The sequence below is a fragment of the Chlorocebus sabaeus genome, chromosome 28 (genome assembly GCF_047675955.1).
Source record: "Chlorocebus sabaeus isolate Y175 chromosome 28, mChlSab1.0.hap1, whole genome shotgun sequence".
NCBI lineage: Eukaryota > Metazoa > Chordata > Mammalia > Primates > Cercopithecidae > Chlorocebus > Chlorocebus sabaeus.
This window is the reverse complement of record NC_132931.1, coordinates 19,851,924-19,879,418: the sequence shown is the minus strand read 5'-3', so window position 1 is coordinate 19,879,418 and position 27,495 is coordinate 19,851,924. Positions and strand designations below refer to the sequence as shown.

Genomic DNA, 27,495 nt, shown 5'->3' with positions numbered 1-27,495 from the left:
ATCCTGGCTGTGCTGGCAGCTGGTTAGACGGTGCCCACCAGATTGAGGGTGGGTCTGCGTTTCCCAGCCACCCACTCAAATGTTGATCTCCTTTGGCAGCACCTCACAGACACTCCCAGGGTCAATACTTTGCACCCTTCCATCAAGCCGATTGTGTGAACCATCACACCGTGTGTGTATACTGCATCTGTAACTACATGTGTAAACGTCTCGGCTCTTCAACTCCAGGCATGTGTGTGGTGTAAGTCTGTGTGTAACATGGTCCACGTTACACTGCACATATGCTGTGTCTGTAACTGCACAGGTACACGCACCTCAAGTGCATTGCTGGGTGTGTCCATCTGTGTCTAAAGTACATGCATATATAGTGTATGTCATGTGCATGTATGTTGTGCCTACAGCTCTGTGCATACATATTAACTATATGACATGGTGCACATGTCTGTCACTGCCTGTCTATATGACACGGCGCACACATCTGTCACTGTATGACACGGCACACACGTCTGTCACTGCCTGTCTGTATGACATGGCACACACACGTCTGTCACTGCCTGTCTGTATGACATGGCACACACGTCTGTCACTGCCTGTCTATATGACACGGCGCACACATCTGTCACTGTATGACACGGCACACACGTCTGTCACTGCCTGTCTATATGACATGGCACACACACGTCTGTCACTGCCTGTCTATATGACACGGCACACACGTCTGTCACTGCCTGTCTATATGACACGGCACACACGTCTGTCACTGCCTGTCTATATGACACGGCACACACACGTCTGTCACTGCCTGTCTGTATGACAGGACACACACGTCTGTCACTGCCTGTCTATATGACATGGCACACACGTCTGTCACTGCCTGTCTATGACACGGCACACACACGTCTGTCACTGTATGACATGGTGCACACACGTCTGTCACTGCCTGTCTATATGACACAGTGTACATGTCTAACTGCTTGTCTAGGTGACACAGTGCACACATGTCTAGCTGCCTGTCTATATGACACGGCACATACATGACATCTGTAACTGCTTGTCTATGTGACATGGCCCACACATGATGTCTGTAACTGTTTTCCACACGACGCACACATGATATCTGTAGCTGCTTGTCTATATGACACGGTGCACACGTGATGTCTGTAGCTGCCCATGCCCACATGTTGCATGCACAGTTCTGGGTGTTTCTGTCCCATGTCTACAGGCATGTGTTGCATGTGTAACTCCCGTGTTTGTACCTAGAGGCCACTTGGACGTGAGCTGTAAGGCTGCCAAGACGCCCTCTTCCTGGGGATTCTGGGGTGTTGGGTGAGGGCACCACACTCGTCCTCACACCACACGTTGTGAAAAAGGTGGCCAGGGCCCCGGACCACGCCAGGGCTCTGAGCAGCTGTAGGGTGGCCCTCATGGGGTCATGCAGGGCTGCGTTGGAGGAGGGTGGTCCCATCTGCAGAGAGCCCACCAGGTCTGTACATGAGACCCTGCCTGGGGACATACATGTGAGAGCTGCAGGTTCCGGGGGCCGATTCTGCGTGTGTGTGTGCGTGTAGACAACACAGGTATGTGTGCACACACAACACATGTGCACACATGCACGCTCAACACAGTGCACACATGCACACTCGTGCACACACCCACACATGCACACATGTACACTCACAGTGCACATATGCACACATGCACAACCACAACACACATACACACGTGTGCACACCCACAACATGTGCACACACACAGACACTATCACACGAGTACAAGGAGCGAAGACAAGAGTCTCCAGAGGCATTGCTGAGTGGGGGTGTTTAAGTGACTTCTTGTTTTTTTGAGATGGTGTCTCGCTCTGTGGCCCAGGCTGGAGTGCAATGGCGCGATCTCGGCTCACTTTAATCTCCATCTCCCAGGTTCAAGCCATTCTCCTGCCTCAGCCTCCCGAGTAGCTGGGATTGCAAGCGTGCACCACCATGACTCCCTAATTTTGTATTTTTAGTTGAGACGGGGTTTCTCCATGTTGACCGGGCTGGTCTTGAACTCCCGACCTCAGGTGATCCGCCGGCCTCAGCCTCCCAAAGTGCTGGGATTACAGGCGTGAGCCACCATGCCTGGACTTAAGTGACTTGCATTTTTTTCTTGAGACTTTCCCACGTTTTCTAAATATGTTAAAGTGAGTATGAATGTTATAAAAAACCAAAATTCTAGTGTATGTTTGTTTTTAAAGTAAAAACCCCCGAAGTTACCCTGTCGCAGGGCTGCTGTGGGGCCGCGGTGAAGGCCCCGGGTCTGGTGCCCACTCAGTCCTGCCATACTGGGCTGGGGGAGGCTCCCTGCTGGGATGGGGGGGCCCCAGGAAGGGGCAGCAGGCGCAGCACCTCTAGCCGTCCGCCCGAGGCTATGTTTACCACTGGGCCCCAGGGCCTTCCCCTCTCCGGCCAGCTCAGAAGGGGTTAAAATGCTTCGCCAATGCAAATAGATTTAATTAATCCTTTCATCAGCTGCAAATATACCTTCTGAACCCTATTAAAAACATGAATATGCAAATATAGACCTTTTTGAATTCTCATTTTCGAGGACTTGGTGTTGGGTTTGATTAGTGAATTCCGTTAACAGCCTGTAAACCTGCTGCAAAATTTAATTTCCATTTTAAATTAAAAAAAAAAAGCATGAAGGCGGTGGGTAATTGGGTTAATTATAGTGTTATGCCGAAGAGGCCACATACTGCGCCCTGGGGTGTCCCCCTACCCGGGCTGGGTGCTGGGCCAGGTGACACCCCCAGCAGGTCCTGTGGTCCGTCCGTTTTCCAGATGCAAAGACTGAGGCCCGAGGAGGGGAGGACCCTTGCCCATGACCGTCCCGCAGGCTGGGCTGAGCCAGCATTGAACTGAGGCCGCCTGATGTCCCGGCCGGGGTGCACCCGGCTGCCCAGCCCCCAGGTCCATCTGGGAAGAGGTGCTTGGAGGAAGCTGAGGGACCTTGAGCTCCAGGTCCCCTGTCCTTGGTGGGCACCACTCACTGCTCACCTCTGTCCCTCTGCCCAGGACGGAGCCAGGCCTGGCTCTGCCACCACCTCCACCTGTGCCCAGGGACACCAGAGCTGGGACAGCCGCTTCCCTTGTTCTCTGGTTCCAGTTTTCTCATTAGTCAAGTAGAGACACAGCACGCCATCAGCTGTCACCACACAGCATGGATTCACCGGCGTACGGCCGTGCACCGGTGTGAGCCGTGACAGGCGCCAGCTTCCTCGGCAAACGTGACAAGGCTCCTCCTTCCCCCACGGGGGTGACACGCCAGAGCCAGGGGCGCCCGGGGTGGCTGGACCCAACCGAGTAGGACAAGTGGAAAGTCCAACGGGATCCCCGAGACCAAGGCCGACTGGGGAAGGTCCCATTCACTGTCCACATTGATTATGTGTTGAAATGATGCCATTTCGGATATATTGGGTTAAAGAAGGTGTATTTAATAACACTAATTTCACTGGCTTCTGCTTACTATTTAATGTGGCTACTAAAAAATGTCAAGTTACGTATGCGGTTCGCATGGCGTCTCTCTTAGCACCGTTCTGTGCGTGGGGACACTAAACTTTCTAAAACGTTCCTGCATCTACTGGAACAGACGTGCAGTACGTGTCTATCATAAATAAACTATCATTGAACAAAACGCCAGGTAGTGAGGAATGCCGGAAGAAAGGATAGAGCTGGCTCAGGAGATGAGCAGAAGGGAGGCCTCACTCGTGGGTGAGGATGAGTTGGGCAGCTCCGGCCGCTGTAACCAAAGCCCAGAAGACGACCCAACGGGGTGGCCTCCACCGCGGCAGTTCTTTCTCGAGGTTCTGGGGGCCCAGGTCCAAGATCAGGGCATCAGTCGGCAGGTCCTGTTTCCCCGGAGCCTCTCCCTGTGGTTCTCAGAGGTGTGGTTCCCACCTCTGCTCTTTGGGATCTGGGACTCAGTGTTGTGTTTTGCTTTGGTTCAGAACTACGGAAGTTGTGGAAAATGCTGTCAATTTTACTTTAAGACGAGAATCTGGTGTTTCTGTGCGTCACCGTTTTCAATAAAACTTCTTGAGGGTGTTGGCAGCAACAGCAAAATCCGGTGAAGTACATCGGTAGACGTTTCTGTGGAAAATTTCCAAGACGTATTGTCAAGTGAGAAAAATCAAGCTGTGGAACAATATGTAGGGATTTTAAAAACCACACAGGCCCCCCAGGGAAGCAAAACCGTGTGTTTTCGTGTGTCCATATGGCAGGTGTGCATATCCACCCACAGGCGGGAGAGTCTGGGATGGGGGCCAGAAGGGGACTTCTCCTTTTCACTCCACGTTCCTCCTGTATTGTTGGAGGGATCTGTGTTTTGTTTTAGTGTTAAAAATGCATTGGAATTGTGCAGTTAAAGAAAACGTAAAACAAAATGAGACTGCCAGGCTGAGCCAGCTGATGTCTGGACTGGGCTCCTAGCGCCTCCTTGCTGGGCCTCTCTCACTGCGCGACTTCGGACCGGGAACTCCTCGTCTCTGGGCTGGAAGCAGGAATTTAAGCATTCTGGTGAAGCTGCCTGTCCTCAGGGTGCAAGCATGCATGCACACCGGTGCATACACATGCAACCATGTGCACACATGGCTATGCACCAACACACATGCTGTCGTGTGTACACACATGTACACATGCACACGTGGCCCACACCAGTACATACGTGCATAGTCATGCTTGCACACAGGTGCACATATGCACCTATGTGCACACATGACAAGCACCAATACACGTGCAGTCACACATGCACATGTCACATGTACACACATGCTCATGTACACACCATACAGAGATACATGCACATACACATGCCTCTGTACACATGTGCACACAGGGCTACACACAATATACATGTGCAGTTATGCACACACACGGCACATGTACACGCATGCTCACGTGCACACACAAACCAAGCCTGGGTACATGCACTGCACATGCCTGTATGTACACATGTGTACACGGGTCGTGTGTCCAGGCATGGCAGTGGTGCGTACCCACACCTCTGCATGTACATGCCTGCAAACACACTCCTGTATGTATGGCCCGAGGTTCTGAGCCCCTGGACCTCTGAGTCTCCCTCCAATGCTGTCTCTGGATGAAGGTCCCGGCCCTCGCCTGCCCCTGGTGTCCTGGCGGCATTTTAACAGGAGGGCAATGGGCCAAGTTTAACTCAGAGGCTGGGGCCTGGAGGGGCAGCTGAATTTGCAGTCAAGAGAGCAGGGTTTGAGTCCACACCCAACACAGACTGGAAGGAGGTGTTGGTGGGCCAGCCCCTGTCTTTCTGCACTGAGGTCTCCTCTCCTGACAAGACCAGACTTGCAGGATCATTATGGGATGGGGATGAGCATTGCCAATTGGCAAGTTCCAAGCCGACGAGAGCCTCCGTGTGTACGAGCTGCCCGAGAGACTTGTTAAAGGTGGATTCTCACAATTGCTCCAGGCGGGACCTGAGGACCTGCCTTTCTCAGGCACTTCCAGGGACCCCACTCTGAGGAGTGAGGGGCTGCACAAAACCCAGGGATTTCTCCAGAACTTTCGCGAGGTGTCTGCGGGAAAGAAAGAGACAGAGACTCACCCTGCAAGGGTCTTGTGCTGGCTGCCCCGTACCAGGCGCAGTGGGAGGGAGGGAGGGAGGGAGGTTGGTCCCTCGGAGGCCCCGGCAGGTGGCACTGTCCTCCCCGGCCTGCCGGGAAGTTGGAAGGAGCCCTGGGGCCCCCCAAATCCTGTTACATCCTGGCAATTACAGTTTATTGCTGCGGCACTAATCCCTTAAAATTAGTCATTAGCGGCTTAAGAACCATTTAGCGTTGGGTGCTCACTAAGGAGCTGGGGGAAGCGGGGAATCTGCCAGAACCAGAACTTTCTCTGGCCTGGCAGCCAGGGCTGGGCGGGGACCGGGGCCCGGCAGTGCCTCCCGGGGTCCTCACGCGCTGTTTCTTTCCCATTCCACCTGGCAGACGCATGAAGAGGATTTGACAAACTCGTGGGGAAGGTTTATTAGATCAGCCCACGAGGGAGACGTGTTATCAGAGACCTCTGCTCTCTCCAGCCCACCCAGACACGTCCCTCGGGGTTGTGAGGGCTGTGCCAGCCCCACCCCTGCCTCTTTCCGGGAAAGGAGAATCCCACAGTCTGAGTAGAGCCGTCCGCCGGCCGGAGCTGCTGCAACTCAGCACTGGCTGGGGGCCCAGCCTGGTGTAGACCCTCCCGGGGAGCCGGCAGGGGAGGGGCCAGCCCCGGGCTCCCCGAAAGGAAGGTGCTTTGGAGACCCCTGGCTGTGGAGGGGGAAGGGGAGACCAAGGCAGAAAGGAGCCCCGGTCCGGATGCGGACGTGAGGTTGCACTGGGGACAGGGTGCTTGTCTGTGGCCCTTTAGCTGCCAAGCCTGTCCCGATGGCCACGGAAGCCGGGGTGGAAGGCAGGTGTGGGCAGTGGCCCAGGCTGCACCAACCAGAAGGTTCAGGAGCATCAGATCCGGGGAAGGTGACACGAGGACTTCGGGACAGTGGGTGGAGTCCTGTGGCCACGGGGTCTGTGGCTGTGGGATCCCCTGGTGCGGTATTTCTGGCGTGGGTGGAGTCTGTGGCCGTTGCTCCTTGGCCACCAGGTTTGGCATCGGTGATGGCAGAGTCAGCGGTTCCAGGGTCCCGGAGCTGTGGGGTGTGTGTCCACCAGGGGAGTCAGTGCCAGAGCCACCTGAGGCTGAGCCCACCTCTCCACCCTCCCGTTTTCTCAGCCTCTGCCCCAATCCTCCCGATAAATTCCATTCCTACCTGGGCTGGCTGGAGTTTAGCCCCCCTTTGGGGGGGCTCCTGCCTGGACCTGGACCTGGCTGTCACCCACCGGGGACCACTCCCCCTGCTGCCCCCGGGGCAGAGGCTGCGGGCTTCTGTTCTGCCTGAGGGCCCAGCCCTCTGTCCTCCCCCAGGACAGCTCCTGACCTCCAGCCTCTGGGCCCACCCTATCCCCGCTTCCCACCTGTTGGGGTCCCACCCGCCTTCAGGGCCCAGTCAGACCCCATCTCCTAAACTGCCTTGACAAGAACCGACCCCTGCCCCTCTGTGTTCACAGCCAGGGTGGTGCTGGCTCCCTGGTCCTGAAGGGCCAGCTGAGTGGGGCTCGGTCCCGGAAGCCCCAGCTCCATGAGTGTGTCGGGGGCCGTCACCGGGGCTGCTGGCAGTGAAAGGGTGGGCGGGAACAGGCACCTCGGCTCTCAGGCTGTGGCTTGGCAGGAATGGTGATGGGGAAAGCAGGGTGGTGGGGGCTGGGGTGCCAGGGCCCTGGGATTGACCTGGGGGGTATTGGCGGAGGACAGCCCAAAGGCTAGACCAGGGCCCCCGTTCTGATTATCTGTGGCCGTGGGAGCAGCATCTTGCCTGGGCCCCGGTGTGCTCAGCTGAGACGTGGGGTGGCGGCAGCCCCTGGGCTGGGCTGGGGCCGGGCAGTCTGGGGCTCCCGGTTTCAGTGTGAGAGCCAGTGGCTGCCCAGCTCTGGTGGGGCCGTGTCTGTCTGAAGCACTTGTGTGTCCAGGGGCCAAGCCAGGGCAGAACAGCCTTTGCCTGACGTGGAAACGTCTCACTTCTCCTCTTATCTGCACAGCCTGCGTCCCGCACAAAGCCTCATGAAGCTGAACCCCACGGGCCTCCGAGGACCCCTCCGTCAAACCCCTTGTGCCCAGGAACAGAAGCCAACACTGAACGGTGACGTTGGGGGGTTGGGAGAGGACATGCAGGAGGAATCAGGGGCTTCCTGTCTCAAGGCTGCGGGGCACACCCATCTCTCCCAGTGGGCCACTTAGAGGACGGCCCCCCCAACTTTCCCCGAGACCTGGAGGAAAAGGGCTTTCATGAAGGGTTTGCAGAGCCTGGTGAGTGGAGAGTTCTAATGGTGGGCGGGGGGTGCTGGGAGTGGGGTTTGTGGAGCTGGTGGAGAGTTCTAATGGTGGGCGGGGGGTGCTGGGAGTGGGGTCTGTGGAGCTGGTGGAGTGTTCTAATGGTGGGCGGGGGGCGCTGCCAGTGGGGTCTGTGGAGCTGGTGGAGTGTTCTAATGGTGGGCGGGGGGTGCTGCCAGTGGGGTCTGTGGAGCTGGTGGAGTGTTCTAATGGTGGGCGGGGGGTGCTGGGAGTGGGGTCTGTGGAGCTGGTGGAGTGTTCTAATGGTGGGCGGGGGGTGCTGGGAGTGGGGTCTGTGGAGCTGGTGGAGTGTTCTAATGGTGGGCGGGGGGTGCTGCCAGTGGGGTTTGTGGAGCTGGTGGAGTGTTCTAATGGTGGGCGGGGGGTGCTGCCAGTGGGGTTTGTGGAGCTGGTGGAGTGTTCTAATGGTGGGCGGGGGTGCTGCCAGTGGGGTTTGTGGAGCTGGTGGAGTGTTCTAATGGTGGGTGGGGGGTGCTGCCAGTGGGGTTTGTGGAGCTGGAGGAGTGTTCTAATGGTGGGCGGGGGGTGCTGGGAGTGGGGTTTGTGGAGCTGGTGGAGTGTTCTAATGGTGGGCGGGGGGTGCTGGGAGTGTGGTCTGTGGAGCTGGTGGAGTGTTCTAATGGTGGGCGGGGGGTGCTGCCAGTGGGGTCTGTGGAGCTGGTGGAGTGTTCTAATGGTGGGCGGGGGGTGCTGGGAGTGGGGTCTGTGGAGCTGGTGGAGTGTTCTAATGGTGGGCGGGGGGTGCTGGGAGTGGGGTCTGTGGAGCTGGTGGAGTGTTCTAATGGTGGGCGGGGGGTGCTGCCAGTGGGGTTTGTGGAGCTGGTGGAGTGTTCTAATGGTGGGCGGGGGGTGCTGCCAGTGGGGTTTGTGGAGCTGGTGGAGTGTTCTAATGGTGGGCGGGGGTGCTGCCAGTGGGGTTTGTGGAGCTGGTGGAGTGTTCTAATGGTGGGTGGGGGGTGCTGCCAGTGGGGTTTGTGGAGCTGGAGGAGTGTTCTAATGGTGGGCGGGGGGTGCTGGGAGTGGGGTTTGTGGAGCTGGTGGAGTGTTCTAATGGTGGGCGGGGGGTGCTGGGAGTGTGGTTTGTGGAGCTGGTGGAGTGTTCTAATGGTGGGCGGGGGGTGCTGGGAGTGGGGTTTGTGGAGCTGGTGGAGTGTTCTAATGGTGGGCGGGGGGTGCTGGGAGTGGGGTTTGTGGAGCTGGTGGAGTGTTCTAATGGTGGGCGGGGGGTGCTGGGAGTGGAAAGGGAGGGGTGAGGCGGGGATGGCAGAGCTGGAGCTGCCTCACCCTTAAGGAGTCTGGGTGGAGGCGGCAGCCCTGGGCATGGCCCACAGTTCGCAGGCAGGAGGCAGGGGCCACGCCTCCCCGGTCCTTCCTCGCCTGGCCCCTGCCCCAGGTCTCCCTCATCTCAGCAGCCGCGGCTCTGCAGCGAGGCCGTTCCCCTGGCTGCACAGGCTCCCCTCTGCTGGGCTCAGACAGCGGCACCTGTACCTCTGAATCACGGGCTCGTTTTCCCCATGGCCGGAGAAGGCCGGGGCCGCCAAGCCGAGTGGAGGGGACTGGCTCTCCAGCCTCGACGGCCAGGTGCTCCAGCTGCCCCATGGGGCGGAGTCACCGCACACCCCGGCTTTGGTGCTGCCAGCCGGGTCCAGGCCCTCCCTTGGCCCTGGAGTGCCGGGCACAGAGGACAGTCTCCCCTGCATGCACCCTTATCTGTGAACAGTCCTCCCAAGCCCTGTGCCTCCGTCCGGGCTCCATCAGCAAAGGGAAGCCCCGGAGCTGGGGCCCGGCCTCGAGGCAGAGCTGGAAGCTGCTAAGCGGAGGGGCCTCAGCCCATGGTGGTGGGGAGGGCACCCCGGCCACCCTTGGTCCCAGCTGCCACCTGTGCGCTGGCTGTGCACTCCCTGAGCGGAGATGCCTGACCCCCGCAACACTGGGCTACGGACGGCGGCGTGCCGACAGAGCTCCTTCCGCTCCTCCTTCCCACCCTGCTAGGGCTGGGCCACAGACACACAGGGTGGGTGGACTGTCTGGGGGAGAAGACTTTATTTCACAAGGTGAGGAACCGGGGCTGGCGGCCGACACCCACACACCAGGCTCCGGGACACACAGGGTCTGCACGTGGGGAGGGTGCTGGCCGCCCCAGCAGAAGTCTGACGTAGGTCTCGGCGTGTCTGTCGGTCATGCCGCTGCCGCGGGGCTGGAGACACAGGACGTGCACCCAGCCTGTGGCTGGCGGGGCAGAGGACCCGCAGGTCTGGCCGAGTGGAGCGGCTGTAGGCTAGGCCACGGTCTGGCGGCTGAAGAGCTCGAGGGTGAGCGAGCTGAGGAAGGCGGGGATGCTGTCCTGGCGTCGCAGGTGCACCTCGATGAGCTCGCCCACGGTGTGCGAGAACTCCGTCTCCAGCAGCTGCATCTTGGAGCCCGAGGGGCTGGTGGCCTGTGGGGCAGGTAAGAGACAGGACAGCGGTCAGCCTGGCAGGCCTCTCTCCCTGTCCCCTCCCTCCCTACACAGCCCCTCCAGCCATGGGGGCTTCCCTTGGCCTGAGGACCTGGACAGGGGTAGATGTGTCCTTAACCCTGCCAGGCCTTATTCCAGGTCACCTAAAGGGACTGAATTAACCCAGGGCAGGGTCTCTCGTCTACACTGTCATGTGCACAGGCAGCTGGGGGTCCCAGGCACTGCGGGGTGTGCCCACCCGAGGCGCTGCTGCCTCGCCCCTTCCTCCTCCACCTGAGGGGGCTCCCGCACCTGTCTACGCACCTGTGACTGGCCCCAGTGCCTCTCCCCACTGAGGCTGGAGGACCCCACGCCCTGGGCAAGTCCCATAATGCCTTCCAGACTGCCTGGGGCCCCACGACCTAGGTTTCCCCACTTGTGCAGGGGGGCGCTGGGGACCAGGTGGGAGTCTGGCTCTGTGGGTTCTGCAGCCCAGAGGGCAGCCTCCTGTAACTGGAGAACGGGCAAGGAGGAGATGGCCTGGTGACCAGGAGCTTCCAGACAGCACAGCAGGCGCCAGGGGACACAGGGCAGGACCTACAGGGTTCAGGTCACGCAGCAGGTCTCAGCGAGCTGCTGTGCCACCATCCTGGGCTGTGGGGAGTGGACAGAGGCCCTTCTGAGCAGGGACTCCGTCATCTCTCTCCCTCCCCAGCTGCCCCCGAGAGCCAGCCCCACCCCGGTGCTGACCGGGGCAGAGGGCTCTGGCATGGACCCACTTCCCACTCTGGAGACCACAGCAGAGATGCCGCAGGTGGGAGGGGACACACCTGTGACACACACACTCCCAAATACGGGGAGACCCCTGCTTCCCAAGCCAGGGTGCCCGGTCTCCAGACAGCTCTGACCAGGAACGACTTCTTGCTGATGCCCAAATCTGCCCAGGTGCCTGCTGGCTGGTTCTGCCCCAGTAGGCACCCAGGCCCTGACTGCCCACAGGGCTGGCAGGTGTCCCACACAGCCCCAGGTCAGGCAGGACACAAACCCAGCCCAACACAAAGCTCCTTCTCAAACCACGTCCCTGAAAAGTCCCGAACCCAGAATATGCCCGAACTCCCACAACTCCACCATAAAGAGGACAGGGCCCAACTAAGGGGCCCTTGAACATCTTTCCAGAGAAGAGCCACACACGGCCAACGAGCTCATGCCAGGATGCCGGGCACCAGGAAAATGTGAACTGCACTGAGTGAGACAAGGACCCGCCTCGCGCCGACGGCCACGGAGGGCAAACGGCACGAGCTGCTGGGTGGAGGGGAATCCAACCCTCCGCGTCGCTGGTCGGGGCATGTGTGGGGCGGCCCCTGCAAACAGCTGGCAGCTCCTCAAAGAGCTGAACGCAGAGTCCATGGGCCCAGCACGTGCCCGCGTGCGCAGCCAGGGGGTCCGAGCGCTGATGTCCACGGCAACACGATCCCATCCCTAACAGACGGGAAGCGGAACCAGCCCTCAACCGTCGGAGGAAGAGAAAACCAGGTTTACCCGTCAACGCTGCTTCGTACAGCTGAACTCTGAGACACGCAGGTAAACCCCAAAAACATGCCCAGCCAGACACAAAGGCCAGTTGGCACAACTCCCTGCCCAGGGGACATCCTGGAGGGGCACATCGGGGCTCAGGGTGGAAAGGCGCCACGGTTAGACTGTGGTAGCGGCTGCACACTGGATGTGCCGGAAGAACGGAACGGTCGACTTGAGGGTGAGCCGCATGTGTGTGCATCAGAGCCCGGGAAACTCGTGCAAAGCACTCCTCCGGCAGGCAGCCCTCTGGGAACCCTCCCCAGGAGCCACAGGGCGGCCCGGCTGCACCCAGCTTGGTCCTGGCAGCTCCCTGTCCACCGGGACCTGATGGTGGCGCCGCCCCCCCCAACCTTGCTGCCTGGCCTGTTCCTGCACCTCCTGTTTCTCAGGAGCCATCCCCCTGCCCTCCCCCTGTTCCTGCTGCCTTAATACATTTGGCCTTGTCATAGTTCAACACAAACCATTTTTAAACAAAAACAAGAGAAACCACTCTGACCTTTTACTGAGAAAATCCTTTCATTTCTGCCTTCTGCTCTTGATTCTGAATTTCTCCCCCTAAATGTCAGAGGGGCTCATTCTCCTGCAGCTGCCGGGCAGGGGTGGGAGGCAGTGTGGGAAGAAGTCTCCTTAGCCGGCACCTTCGCCCTCCTCCCAACCCGGGGCTGGCAACCTGGCTGGGCCTAAGAACAGCTGTTCTCCAGGCACCCACCTTCCCTGGCCCGCAGACGCTGGCAGGCTTTGGGAGCCTGGCCGTTCTTTTCTAAAAATATATATTTTTTAGAGACAAGTCTCACGGTCATCCAGGCTGGAGTGCAGTGGCATGATCACGGTTCACTGCAGCCTCGAACTCCTGGGCTCAAGCGACCCCCCTCAGCCTCCTGAGCTGCTAGAATTACAGGCATGTGCCATCACATTTGGCTAATTTTTAATTTTTTTTTTAGAGACAGACTTTAGCTATGTTGCCCAGGCTTGTCTCAAACTCCTGTCTTGATGTGAGCCTCCTGCCTCAGCTTCCCACGAGGTGAGGATTACAGGCATGAACGCTGATCATTCTTTATTTGAAACAGGTGCACCCTGCCAGTGTCAGCGAGACAGCTGCTCCCAATGGTAGGCCGGGTCGCCCACCCACGGCTCCTCCAGCACCTCCTCTCTGCTGGCCTCAGGTGGCTCTGGAAGAATGATGCCCTGAGATTCCACACTGCCCTCCAGGTTAGGGTGGGGGTGGACGGGGACAGGCAGCAGTGACCAGTACTACTCTCCTAGCTCAAACCCCACACAAAGGCAGACCCAGCGTTTGCAAAACACCAGCCCCCTGCGAACAAGTCAACCTGCCCTGCAGCCCACCTCTGACTCCGTTTCCCCCGGCGTACCCGGTCTGCATTGGGAGGGGCCGCCCCACCTCTGACTGTTTCCCCCAGCGTACCCGGCTGCACTGGGAGGGGCCGCCCCACCTCTGACTCCGTTTCCCCCAGCGTACCTGGCTGCATTGGGAGGGACCGCCCCACCACTGACTCCGTTTCCCCCAGCGTACCCCGTCTGCACTGGGAGGGGCCGCCCCACCACTGACTCCGTTTCCCCCGGTGTACCCGGTCTGCATTGGGAGGGGCCGCCCCACCTCTGACTCCGTTTCCCCCAGCGTACCCGGCTGCACTGGGAGGGGTCGCCTCAGTCCGACACCCTCAGCAGCACTCTGGCATTAGCAGGACCTGCTGAATGAGTGGCGCCCGGCCCATCCATCTCTGCTCAGCCCTCTGCCATGTTCAAATATCACACAGTCCCCAGGTACCTCATAAATCACTGTAATTAGGGGCTGCTCACTTAAAATTAGAGCGCAATTTTTTAAAAAGCAAATTGCCAGTGAGACATGTTGGCTGTGGCTGGAAATATTTATGGGGCGGCCTGCGTGCTGGCTCTGGTTTCCTCCTCCTTCTGTCTGGCCGGCCCGAGCTGCCACCTGTCTGGTCTGCACATACAGCGGCCGTGTGGCTGGCGGGTGCCCTGGGGGAGGCTGAGACCACTCACTCTTAATGAAGACACTCTCAGTGTCCATTGTGGCCACCGCACTCCAGCCTAGACCCTGACTGGCCTGGCCTGGGGCTCCCCTGCCCCTCTGGAAGCAGAGCGGGCCTGCCCTGGAGGGTCGGGGGCCTCTGCAGCTTGTCTGTGGAACACGTGGGCTGGGGGGCGCATGCCCGGCCCCCACTCCAGCTCTGCCACGTGAGCAGGTCTCTGTGCAGTGCTCATACGGTGACCGGGGCTGCGGGGCCTTACTAAGTGCTGGTCCTGCCATCCCCTGAGCTGAGCCCCGTGGTGTCCCAGGGGGCACGGACAACAGACACGGAGTGAGGGAGGAGTGCGGGCTGACGAGGCACTTGGAGAGCAGAGACAGCGCCTCTCTCCACACACCACCAACCGCAGGATGTGGTGCGGCTCGAAGGCCAAGGGGGAAGTGTGCGGGATTCCTGTCCAGAGCAAGACCCCCTGTGGCTGAGGGTCCGAGAGCAACTCTATGAACAGGGAAACTCGAGGGGAGGAAGCTAGAGACGGAATGAAGGAAGCCCTGAGTCCTGGCTCAAACAAGCAAAGCTGAAATAATGCACTAAAATGAGAAAACAGGCAGGAAATGGAAACGATGCTACTTTGAGATACTGGGAAGTTATGTGAATCCTGTTCATCTGTGGGGTGGCGTGAAGAGGTGGAGGCCACACCAGTGGACATCAAAACCAGAAACCAGTCAGAGAAAACAGGAAAACTGGGTAAGTGCCTGGAAATTAAACAGCACACTTCGAAGTAATCCACGAGTCAAATGGGATGCCTCAAAGGAAATAAAAAAGAACAGAATGGAAACAAGAATACAGCATAATAAAATTTGCCGGACGCACCCAAGGCAGTGCTTAGAGGGAAACTGAGCACTCAATGCCTGTATCAGAAAAGAAGAAAGATCTCAAATCAATTCTCTAAATTCCTACTTTAAGAAATGAAGGCCAAAACAAGCCTGAAGCAGGAGGAGGAAATAATAAAAGTAGGAATGAACAGGAAAACAAAAGACAGTTCTTAAAACGAAAAACTCGTTCTTTAAAAAATAGCAATAAGGCCGGCCAGGAGCAGGGGCTTATGCCTGTGATCTTTGCACTTTGGGAGGCCAAGGTGAGAGGATTGCTTGAGCCCTGGAGTTTGAGAACAGCCTGGACAACACAGTGAGATCCCATCTCTATAATCAATCAGCCAGGTGTGGTGGCATGCACCTGTAGCCCCAGCTATTCGAGATCACTTGGGCCTAGGAATTTGAAGCTGTAGTGAGCTATGATCACACCACTGCACTCCAGCCTGGGCAACAGAGTGAGACCCTGTCTCAAAAATTTTTTAAAAAGACCAACAACAATAAAATTGATAAACCCCTAGCAAAACTGACAAAGATTAAAAAGAGTGAAATGACTAACATCAGAAATGAAATGGAAATATTATAATAGATCCAGCAGCTATTAAAATAACAATAAAAAATATGACAACAAAACTTGATGCTCATCAAGAACTGGACGGATTCCTGGAGAACCACACACTACCAAAACGTGCCAAGATAAAACAGACAGCCTCGGTGGTCCTATAACCGTTAAATAAATCAAGTTTGTTGTAATTAAAATGCTACTCAGAATCTCCAGTCCCAGATGGTTTCACTGGACAGTTTTACTGAACATTAAATATGAATTAATACCAATTTTACACAATCCCTTTTCAGTTAACAAAAGACAGGGAAACACCTTTCCACTATTAACCTTGTACTGAAACCAACAAGGATGGCGCGCACACACACAGAAAAATAAGTATCAGTCTCTCATGAACTTGGATGCAAAAATACTCAACAAATACTAACAAATGGAATCCGGTAATATACAAAGAAGAGTATCACACCCTGACCAACCAAGTAAGATTCAGTCGAGGTGTAAAACAAAGGCTAGTTCAAATTTGAAAATCAATCAATGTTATCTGCCCTATCAACAGGCTAAAGAAAAACAATGCCGTGATCCGGTTGACACAGACAAAGCATTTGACAACATTTAATCTGCATTCCTGAAGGGAACTCTTGCAAAGCAGGAATCAAGGGAGAGTCCTCCACGAAGAACCCTCAGCTCAAGAACCCTCAGCTCGCACTGCGTCGCGGAAGAGCCTGGCTGCCTTCCCTCATTCGGTCAGCAGGGAGCTGGCTTTCCCCACTCATCCTCAACCCAGCACAGGAGCCCCTCATGCCAGGGCATGAAGGTAAGAAAAGGAAAACAGCAGCACAGGGACTGGAAAAGAAACGAACTGTCCCTACTTGCAAATGACGTGACGGCCCACGTAGAAAACCCTGAGCAATCTGCAGAAAACTCAAACGCTAAGTGAGTTCACGAAGGTTGCAGGAAGTAAGATGAACATGCAAAAATCAACCACATTTCTATAAAGCAACTGCAAACAAGTGAAAAGCAAAATCAAAAGGCAATACCATTTACAGAACATCTGACATACTTGGGTATAAATCTAACAAAAACTTGCACAGTGTCTGCAGAAAGTTAGGAAATCCTATCTAAATCTCAGCATAAACATATATTTTTGAAACAGGGTCTTATTCTGTCACCCAGGCTGGAGTGCAGTGGTGCGGTCTTGGCTCACTGCAGCCTCAAGCAATCTTCCTGCCTCAACGTCCCAAGTAGCCGGAACTACAGGTGCGCACCACCACTCATGGCTGTTTTTTGTAGAGATGGGGTCTCCCTATATTGCCCAGGCTGGTCTCGAAGTCCTGGGCTCAGGCAATCCTCCTGTCTTGGCTTCCCCAAGTGTTGGGATTATAGGTGTGAGCCACCATGCCTGGCCAGCATTATTATTTTTTTTTTTGTAGAGATACACAAGATTATTCTAAAATTTATATGGAAAGCAATTCCGAAAAAGAAGAGTAGCGGAATTGCCCTTCCTGATGTTGAGAACTGTACAGCTACAATACAGCATTATATGGCCTCTACGTCAGACAGACACGGCTGGGGCAGCACTGGACGGGAGATGTGGAGACCAGTGGAACAGAACGGAGGAACTTGAAACAGACCCACAGACACGTCCGGGCCACTTTCTAACAAAGAATATTATACTGTGACCACGTGGGACTTAGTTTAGGTGTACACGGCTAGTTTGGTATTTGAAAAATCAATCAACGTAATCTGCTATATCAACAGGTTAAAGAGCAAACAACATATGATCCTATTAATTGATACAGAAAAGTCACAAAAAAAAAAAAGTCACAAAGACGCTTCAGTGGAGGAAGGACAGTCTAGTCTTGGCTACAGCTGGTGCCAGAGCAGCTGGACATACGTAGTTTAAAAAAAATTTTTTTTGACTGAAACCTCACACCTCATATAAAATTTAACTCAAACTGTATCATGAACTTACATGTAAAACACAGAATTATTTTAAAAAAAGAAATCTTCAGGATCTGGATGAGGCAGAGCTCTGAGACTCAACACCAAAGCACAATCCATAGAATAAAATTAAAATGGATGAATGGGCCTCACCAAGACTTTAGGAAATTGTACAGTGAAAGAGCCTGTGAAGCAGATAGAAGGACAAGCTACACGACAGGGTGCCAGCGTCTCCCTGCCTCTCTCTCCCGGGACGCCACGGCCACGGGGGACCCCGGCACCTGGAGGGGCCAGTGCACAGAACCCAGAGGGGTGACTGCAGTGTCTTAACCCCGAGTGGGATTCCTGCCTGTGCCCTGGCCCCACAGGGCAAGGCCCACATCTGTCTTGCTTTTCCCAGGACAGACCTCACTGGGCTGGAGAGGGGCCTGGGCACAGAGGCCACTGTGGTATCAGGGGCCATCGTGAGGACAGAGAGGCTGGGGCTGTGGCATCAGGGTTCATCGTGATGACAGAGCACCCAGGCGTTCTTAGACACACCCCTGCTTCCACTGGCCTTCCTGGGAGAAGCACCCCCTTGTTCCAGATGAGCAGCTGCAGCTGCTGGGCCAGGGGAGGCATGAACATTCCATGGTCAGATCTGCAAGCGCCATGTGCCTAAGTGGACACAGCTCCAGGCGCCTGCTTCCCTGAAGCCCAGTCCTCCTGTCCTCGTGCTGCAAGCTCCGCTCCCGAGCAGGGCTGTGTGTGGGGAGAGGACAGGAGCCCTCGGGGGAAGTTAAGCTGGGGGCCCATTTATTGGGGGAGGGAGGGCAGGAAGCAAGGTCCATGAGGATGGGGTACCCTGCACCTGGGTCCTGACCTGCGGCTGCTCCCTCTCCTGCGCCTAGACACTGCAGGCAAACAGCAGGCAGTCAGCCTGCTACCACCTCCCAGCCGCCACCACACGCCCTCAACAGACCTTCCAGATAAACGGCTCCATCCTGACCTAAGCACTGCTGGCCCCAACGCCTCCCCTCTTACGCCACCTGCTTGTGTGGGCCTCGGGGCAGAGCTGCCGGCATCGGGGGTTTTCACACCCACTAGACCTAGCTTCTAACCTTGGCTTGGCCACCGGGAAGCTGCATGACCCTGGGCACATGGAAACGCCTCTCTGAGCCTGGTCTGCAAACTGGGCACGGCCGAGAAGACTAACCAAGTCAGGTGTGTAAAATCACCGGGCTCAGGGGAGACGCCGAGCACAGTGGGATGAGGAAACCCTGTGCCCACACGACCCCGGGCCACGAGGACAGCGGCTGCCCCGTGCCCTGGTGCCATCAGATGGCCTCTACTGGAAAGCGAGCTGCTCCCGGCCTTGTCCCCACCTCACTGAAGCAGGACTCGTTGTCTGCCAGGCCCCGCAGCCCCCAGGCTTCCCACAGAGGCTCCCCCACCAGGACCCACAGGAGAGGAGATGGACGTGCCTGGCTGGCCTCTGCCAGGGCAGCCGCAGGTCCCTGTGAACCTTGCTTGTAGAAGACACCTGCTCTTAAAGCCAGGGAAGGAGATTTTTTTTTTGTCTTGAGGCTGTAAGGAAATCAAAGTGTTTTCAGCTTCAAAAGACGCTCTGGGCTTCTCAAGTTGAGAATCTGACGCATCCCAGGCACTTTCATGCACACGTGGGGCGAGCCGGGGAGAAGACTCAGCTGCGTCCACCGAGAGTCAGCCTTGAACTTCAGGGGTGAGAAACCCTGCAAGTTCATGCTGCGACACAACACACACACCCACATACATAGTGCAAAAGGACCCTTAGAAAATCATCAAAATGCTAACGGCGGTTAACTCGGAGTGTTGGGATGGAAAGTGACTCATGGTTCTCTGCATTTTCCAGATTTTTCTATATGCTGCATATTTGTAATTAGGAAAAAAGTATATCTAAGTTATATCTGCAAGGGCGGAACAGCTTTGAGACAGGCCGATGAGCCCTATGGACACATGCAAGCACCAAGCCTTACCCACCTGGCCTGCAACCCTCGGACGTCTTGCCCGGGCCCGTCTGCCCGTCTGCCTGGAGCATCTCCGGACACTCTGTGGGAAGCCCCCTGTGGGCTGCTGAGGCCGATGCTGCCCGCCCACCTGCCCCAGATGTCCTGGGGTGCCACGCTGGCGTCATGGCTGGCATCTTGGCTGGTGGCACCACAGACGCCGGGCGTGGTCACAGTGCGAGCTCAGCCAGCTGGTGGGGGTGGGTGGCGCTGGTCGGGTGGCCACAGCAGAGCCTACTGAGGCCACCACAGGGCTGCTGCTGAGGTGTGAGACACAGGCCCACGCCCCTCGGCACCCAGTGGCCAGGGCACACAGGTTGGGCTTGTGCAAATCCCAGGTGGGGCACAGCTCTGTCTGTCCACGGGTCTTCGTGGTGCCCGTCTGAGCACCTGTGAACAGTACCAGGCAGTCTCACTGTGCATACGGCTCTGCATGAGCCTCCACGGCCAGGGCCACCCTCGCTCCCCTAAAGAGTCTCAGGGGCTGAAGGCCTTGGACCAGGGCGTCAGGGTCCAGAGGTGACAGACCTGGGTAATGTGTGCCCTCACCCCCGCGGGTGCTGCTGGGGGTTAGAGGTCAGCACGGTCCCGGCCCCAGGGTTAGAGGTCAGCGCGGTCCCCGCCCCGGGGTTAGAGGTCAGCAAGGTCCCCGCCCTGGCGTTAGAGGTCAGCGCGGTCCCAGCCCCCGGGTTAGAGGTCAGCATGGTCCACGCCCCGGGGTTAGAGGTCAGCGCAGTCCCCGCCCCGGGGTTAGAGGTCAGCGCGAGCGCGGTCCCGGCCCCGGGGTTAAGAGGTCAGCACGGTCCACGCCCCAGGGTTACAGGTCCCCGCCCTGGGGTTAGAGGTCAGCATGGTCCCCGCCCCGGGGTTAGAGGTCAGCGCGGTCCCCGCCCCAGGGTTAGAGGTCAGCGCGGTCCCCACCCCGGGGTTAGAGGTCAGTGCGGTCCCCGCCCCGGGGTTAGAGGTCAGCACGGTCCCGGCCCCAGGGTTAGAGGTCAGCGCGGTCCCCGCCCCGGGATTAGAGGTCAGCAAGGTCCCCGCCCCGGTGTTAGAGGTCAGCGCGGTCCCGGCCCCCAGGTTAGAGGTCAGCGTGGTCCCCGCCCCGGGGTTAGAGGTCAGCGCGGTCCCGGCCCCGGGGTTAGAGGTCAGCGTGGTCCCCGCCCTGGGGTTAGAGGTCAGCGCGGTCCCAGCCCCGGGGTTAAGAGGTCAGCACGGTCCACGCCCCAGGGTTACAGGTCCCCGCCCCGGGGTTAGAGGTCAGCGCGGTCCCCACCCCGGGGTTAGAGGTCAGCGTGGTCCCCGCCCCGGGGTTACAGGTTAGCATGGTCCCTGCCCCGGGGTTAGAGGTCAGCGTGGTCCCCGCCCCGGGGTTAGAGGTCAGCGGGGTCCACGCCCCAGGGTTACAGGTCCCCACCCTGGGGTTAGAGGTTAGCATGGTCCCTGCCCCGGGGTGAGAGGTCAATGTGGTCCCCGCCCCGGGGTTAGAGGTCAGCGCAGTCCCAGCCCGGTTTCATGACTCGGCGGCAGTGATCTGTATCCCACAGGTCGGGAGTGATAATGTCGACTGTGCTGAGCCTGCCGGGTGCAGCGTGAAAGTGGCTGGTGCTACCGTGGTCTACACAACGTTAGACGGGGATACCAAGGACCCCTGGCAGCCTCACACGTCACAGCGCGGCTCTGCGCAGGAGTCTGTGCCTGCTGCACATCCATGGCCGAGGGTGACCCCGGAGCAGCAGCCACCGCTGCGTCCTGATAGTCACTGCCTGGCCTGCCCCTGCTCTCAGGAGGGAGACAGCAAGCTTCCCGCCTCTGGTCTGTTACCTCTGCCGAGGGACTCCTCCTCCAGGCTGGCCACAGGACTTGTTCCAGCCCATGCCTGACTGCCCTGCTCACAGCCTCACTCCCTCATGGATGCCCATGACCGGCCCAGCCCCACCCTGCACAGGTCCTCTGGCCCCTGGCCCAGCCCAGCTCAGCTCCTCAGAGCTCCCGGTCCGGAGGTCCAGGTTTGACCCTGGACACCCTGCTGTGTGGCCCTCAGCTCCCAAATCTCTCTGTAACCCCGTCCCTACGGTGCCCCTCGGGAGGCGATGAAGCCAGGCCCAAAGGAGGCCTCGCAGATGCTGCCACGCGAGCACCGCGCCCAGGGCCTGGCGGCAACTGGGTCAGGACAGCTTGGACAGAACGCCGAGAACAAATGTCCCAGCATGAAGTTCCAAAGAACGGAAGCTGGCAAAAAGCGTGTCCGGCACGGGGAAAATAGCTCAGCCAATTATTCCTGCCTAATTGTACCGAGGAAAGCATCTAAATACTGCCTGTGCTAATTATACCAGCGTTATTGGGGTTTATCTTCCCCGCGAGGGTGACCTTTCCTTCAAGAGTGACTGGCGGGGCGGGCAAGGCCAGGCACCCCAGCAGTCGCAGAAAAATCCCAAACCAACAATTATTATTATTATTATTCTATTTATACAGCTCCCCCTCGCACACGGGCGCTCTGCTTTAGAGCCACACACAGCTGCTCCTGCAGCCGCAGCCGGAGGGCAGCGGAGGGAGTGGGGCGCCGGCGCAGGGTGGGGTGGCCTGCGCAGCCCCTGCTGTGAGTGGCATCTGCCACAGGGGGCTACAAGGGCCATGGAAGGGCATGGAGGCCACAGGGATGAGTTAGAGGAGGTGGCGGGGATGGAGAAGGAGGGAGAGGGGGCTGAGTGTGGGTTAAAAGACAGGGACTGGCCCGAGGGCAGCAGGAGCACAGAGCACAGTGAAGGCTAAGGGAAGAGGGCACACGGCGGGCAGGCGGGACGGGTGCTCAGCTCAGGCACGCGGGTGAGGAGGGAGGAGCTGCAGTACAGCCAGCGCCCAGTGGCTCCCTGGGCCCCACCTGGGTGTGGGCTCCTCCCCTCCTGAGCCCGGCCTGGGTGTGGGGTCCTCCTCTCCTGAGCCCGGGCTAGACAGCACCACCCCTTCCAGCTGTAGCCGAATGAGGAGGAGAGGAGAGGACATCAGTGGCCTCTGCGCCTTCTCACCTCCCGCCCAGGCAAGGCCCACGCCGCTGGGGGTGATGTTTCGAGGAGTGCCATGCTTAGGGCAATGTGATGCTGGGGATGTGGTGTGGGGACGGCCGGAGATGCAGGCCCGCCCTCCTGTGAGGCTGCCCCTCTTATCTGCTACGGGCCCCGGGGCCCATCAGTTTGTCTCTGAGCTGAAGTTTCCTGAATGTAAAATGGAGACAAAACGTCTATTTCCCCATCTCAGAGGGCTGCTGGCAGCGTCTGGCCGAGACAGAGCCACACGGACAGATGCACCTGCCATCTGAAACAGCCAGAATATGAAGCATAAAATGTGAAACAACAGTTTTCAGTCAGGAAGGGTGGCGGGCCCTGAGTTGAAGGACAGGGCTGGAGCTGGAGCCGGGGCACAGGAGAGTGCCGGAGAGGAGGGCTGAGTTCCCTGGAGTGCTCAGTGAGAGGCTGAGAAAACCTGAGCATTAGAGAGAAAAATCCAGAAAACGGCACCTGAAGCTCACACCGGGCTGGATTAGCGCCTGTCTCCAGCAGCCTTGCGGGAAAGCCTGCGAACTAGGCGGCTCCGAGGCACAGCACTGAGGTGGGCACCCCTCAGCAAAGGGAGGTGTGAGCCCCAGACAGACGGATGCTGCCCTGCGCCCACCTCACGCTTCCTGAACCGAGACCCAGACGACCAGGCTGTTTCCAAGTACCTGAACTGTGTCTCCGAACAGAGCTCGTGAATATTTACAGGAACACACATGCGCACATGCATGCACAGGCACGCACACACACACGCACACACACCCTCGCAGCACCCAACAAAGAGAAGATCAGCCGAGTGAAACAAACCTAGGGCTGACCTGACGTCAGAAGCGGCAGATCACATTTAAGTCACTGTAACTCTGCTCCATATGCCCAAAAAGCTGAGGACAGACATAAAAGCGACAAAAAAGAGCCAAATTGACCTTCTAAGGATGAAGACAATGAGGGCGGGGGATGGATCCACGCCAGGTCAGATATTGTGGAAGCAAGATCAGTGAACCTGCAGACACAACCACGGAAACCGTCCGAGATGAAACAGATGAGAAAAAGAAAGGAAAGCGCATACAAACAACAAGGAGAAAACAGATAAATATAAAGCAGCAGCACACTGGGCGTGGGCTGTGGGGTGATGCCACGTGGCCTGATGCACATGGGGCGGGAGTCCCGGAGGCGGGCTGGTGGCACTTCTGAAATGGCCCCACCTCCAGGCACCACCTGCAGCAGCGCCAGCCCTTCCACGTGACTTACAGCTGACGGAAAGTATGGCGCAAGTGCTGGCTGTCCCCTCTGCAGTCGCGCCACGGCAGCCATGACTTCTGTGGCTCCCACCCTGGTCCTTGGAGCTCTGACATGCCAGCTGCTGTGGGTGAGCTGCCCATGTGGCAAGGAGCTGCCATAGGAACCAAGCCTGGCAGCCCAACCACGGATGAGAAACAGAATCCTTCTGACAGCCACGTGGGTGCACCTGGACGTGGGACCTTCCCCGGCAGAGCCAAGAGGACTGTGGCTGGGGAGATCCCTGAGCAGAGGGCCAGCTCAGCCACACTTGGACTCCTGACCTCAGAAGCCACGAGCCACTGAGTTCTGCAACGATGTTATTCAAGGACTGGTTGCCAATGGTGGGCACAGGGAAAGAGTCTTGAAAAAGTAATGGCCCCAGTTTTCTGAAATGTGTGGAAAAGTGTAAACTGAGAGATCTGAGAAGTTCAAAGAACCCCAACCACCACCAAAAAAAAAAAAGGGGAAAAATGACATAAAAGTACATCATAATCAAACTGCTCAAAACCAGTAGTACAGATGAAATCTTAAAAGCAGTCAGAGGAAGAAAAGACAATTGACCTACAGAGGAATGACGACGAGGATGACAGCAGACTTCTCGGAGGAAACACTGGAATTAAGAAGACAGTGAGATCACCTCTGTGAAGTATAGAAGGACAAAAAGCAGCCCAGAATTCTCCACCCAGTGGAAATAGCTCCTCCCAAATAAAGACTTCTTCAGGTGTGCAATTAAAATATCCAAAAGCAGCTGATTCACACTGCAAGAATATTAAACAAAGCTCTTCAGACAGAAGGAAAATGAGGATGCAAACAGGGGCTTACATAACAGGCCGGGCGCGGTGGCTCACGCCTGTAATCCCAGCACTGTGGGAGGCTGAGGCGGGTGGATCACCTGAGGTCAGGAGTTCAAGACAATCCTTGTCAACATGGTGAAACCCTGTTTCTACTAAAAATACAAAAATTGGCCAGGCGTGGTGGCGCATCCTGTAATCACAGCTACTTGAGAGGCTGAGGCAGGAGAATCGCTTTAACCCGGGAGGTGGAGGTTGCAGTGAGCCGAGGTCGTGCCACTGCACTCCTGCCTGGGGCGACAGAGGGGGACTCTGTCTCAAAAAATAAATTAAAATAAAAACAATCATGGGCCTACACAAGAAGAAGGAAGAACACCCCTACTCCTTCCATGACTGAGGGGTGGGAGCTGCATGTGCAGACATACACAACATTTACAACTATTATTTACATATCTTTCAAAGATAACTGACCAGAAACAAAAACAAAGTATTGTGGGGTTTATCACGTGCATAAATAAAACATATTACAAGCAGAGGACTAAGGCAGGAAGGAGAAGACCGGAAGTACGTGACTGTCAGGTTCTCACACTACACATAAGGTGGTGTTGCATCATTTGAGGATGAGTATGTTAAGTTCAAGATCTACACCCTAAATCCTAACACAACCTGTCAGAAATACAGTTAACAAATCAAAAAAGGAGACACAAGAACTCCAAGAAAGGCAGAAAAAGAGGGAAGAAAAAGGAACAAAAGTACAGACAGGACAGACAGAAAACAAGTAACAAGATGACAGACTTATCTAATCAAAGTAGTAATCAAGTTAAACGTAAATGGCCTAAACACCCCAGTAAAAAGGCAGAGATTGTCAGATTTCACGCTCAGCTATATCCTGCTTTTAAGAAGTACATTTTAACTTGAAGACACAGTAGATTAACAGTAACGTGAAGCACATAGGGCACGCTCACAAAAGCCAGTTCACCCTGCGTTCAGGTGGCCACACCTTGCTTCTTCCCACGCTGCTTTACTGTGCTTCACAGACGCTGCATCTTTCACAAGTTTAAAGTCCGTGTCTGGCAGGTATGTCAGCACTATTTTTCCAAAAGCATGAATTTGCTTCATGTCTGTGTCACATATATATCCAACTTTTTCATTATTAATATATCTGTTATGGTAGTCTGTCATCTGTGATCTTTGATATCACCCTTTTAATTGTTTCCAAGTGCCACAAACAGTGCCCATAAGATAGCAAACTTAACTGATAAATGTGCGTGTAGGCCAGGTGCGGTGGCTCAAGCCTGTAATCCCAGCACTTTGGGAGGCCGAGACGGGCGGATCACGAGGTCAGGAGATCAAGACCATCCTGGCTAACACGGTGAAACCCCTTCTCTACTAAAAAACACAAAAACAAAAACTAGCCGGGCGAGGTGGCGAGTGCCTGTAGTTCCAGCTACTCGGGAGGCTGAGGCAGGAGAATGGCGTAAACCCGGGAGGCAGAGCTTGCAGTGAGCTGAGATCCGGCCACTGCACTCCAGCCTGGGTGACAGAGCGAGACTCCGTCTCAAAAAAAAAAAAAAAAAAAAAATGTGCATGTGCTCTCACTACTCTGCTGACCAGTTGGCTGTCCCCCATCTCTCTCCTTCTCTGGGGGCCTCCCCATTCCCTGAGACACAACCATCATTGAAACCAGGCTTGTTAATAAACCTAGAATGGCCTCTAGGCATTCAGTGAAAGAAGACTCACGTGTCTCTCACATTAAATCAAAAGCTAGAGATAATTAAGTGTAATGAGGAAGGCATGTTGAAAACTGAGACAGGCCAAAAGCTAGGTCTCCTGCACCAAACAGCTAGCCTGCAAGGAAGAAGTTCATAAAGGAAATCACAAGGGCTAGTCCAATGAACACATGAATGATAAGAAAGCAGAACAGCCTTACTGCTAATATGGAGATTTTCAGGACGGTACATGAGCCCTTGGGGCCCTTATGAATGATGCTGAGTCTTCTCTCTTTCTGCTCTAACAGCGGAACAACAAAGCCTGGATGACAGCACATTTGTTCAAACGCAGCAGGGTGCACTGAATATTTGAAGCCCACTGTTGAGACCTCCTGCTCAGACAACAAAACTCCTTTCAAAACATTATTGCTCACCGACAATGCAACTAGTTACTGGGCTCTGATGGAGATGTTGGAGACTAATGTTGTTTCTATGACTGCTAACACAGCATCCATCCTGCAGCCCCTAGACCAAGGAACAACTGACTTTGAAGTGTTATTATTTAAGAAATACATTTTGTAAGGCTATAGTTGTCACAGGTAGTGATTTCTCTAATGCATCTGGCCAAAGTCAACTGAAAACCTTCTGGAAAGGAGTCATCGTTCTAGATGCCATTACGAACGTCAGTGATTTACAGGAGGAGGTCAAAGTATCACCATTAACAGGAGTTTGCAGAAGTTGGTTCCAGCCTTCACGGATGACTTGGTTCAAGAAGATGTCAGTGGAGGAAGATGGACAGATGTGGTGAAAATAGCAAGAGAACTAGAATTAGAAGGAGAGCCTTAAGATGTGACTAAATTGCTGCAATCTCATGATCAAGCTTGAATGGATGAGGAACCGCTTCTTATGAATGACCAAAGAAAGTGGCTTCTTGAGTTGGAATCTGCTCCTGGTGAAAATACTTTGAACATGGTTGAAAAATGACAGCCAAGTACATAAACTTGGTTGATAAAGCAGTTTGAGGGGTTGAGAGGATTGGCTCCAAGATTGAAAGAAGTTCTACTGTAGGCAAAATGGCATTAGAGAGCATTGCATGCTACAGAGAAATCTTTCATGAAAGGAAGAGTCAATGTGGCCAGCTTCATAGGTGTTTTTTATTAATATTTTGAGATGGAGTCGTGCTCTGTTGCCCAGGCTGGAGTGCAAGGGTGGGATCTCAGCTCACTGCAACCTACACCTCCCAGGTTCAAGCGATTCTTGTGCCTCAACCTCCCAAGTAGCTGGGATTACAGGTACATGCCACC

The 27,495-nt window shown here is 56.0% G+C and overlaps 1 protein-coding gene across 11 annotated transcripts in view; it reads right to left on the bottom strand.

Annotated features, from left to right (window-relative positions):
* Positions 1 to 9,968: 9,968 nt before the first annotated feature.
* The window catches only part of MAD1L1 (mitotic arrest deficient 1 like 1), a 423,430-nt gene continuing 405,903 nt past the window's right edge, over positions 9,969 to 27,495 (bottom strand). For 10 of the 11 annotated variants that reach the window (XM_008018861.3, XM_037995244.2, XM_073012878.1 and 7 more), the window contains one exon: positions 9,969 to 10,383. In XM_008018861.3, the coding sequence (XP_008017052.2) occupies positions 10,225 to 10,383 (159 nt within the window). In that variant the 3' untranslated portion in view covers positions 9,969 to 10,224. The remainder of the gene's footprint in view (positions 10,384 to 27,495) is intronic. The other variant, XM_037995250.2, reaches the window with a different exon arrangement.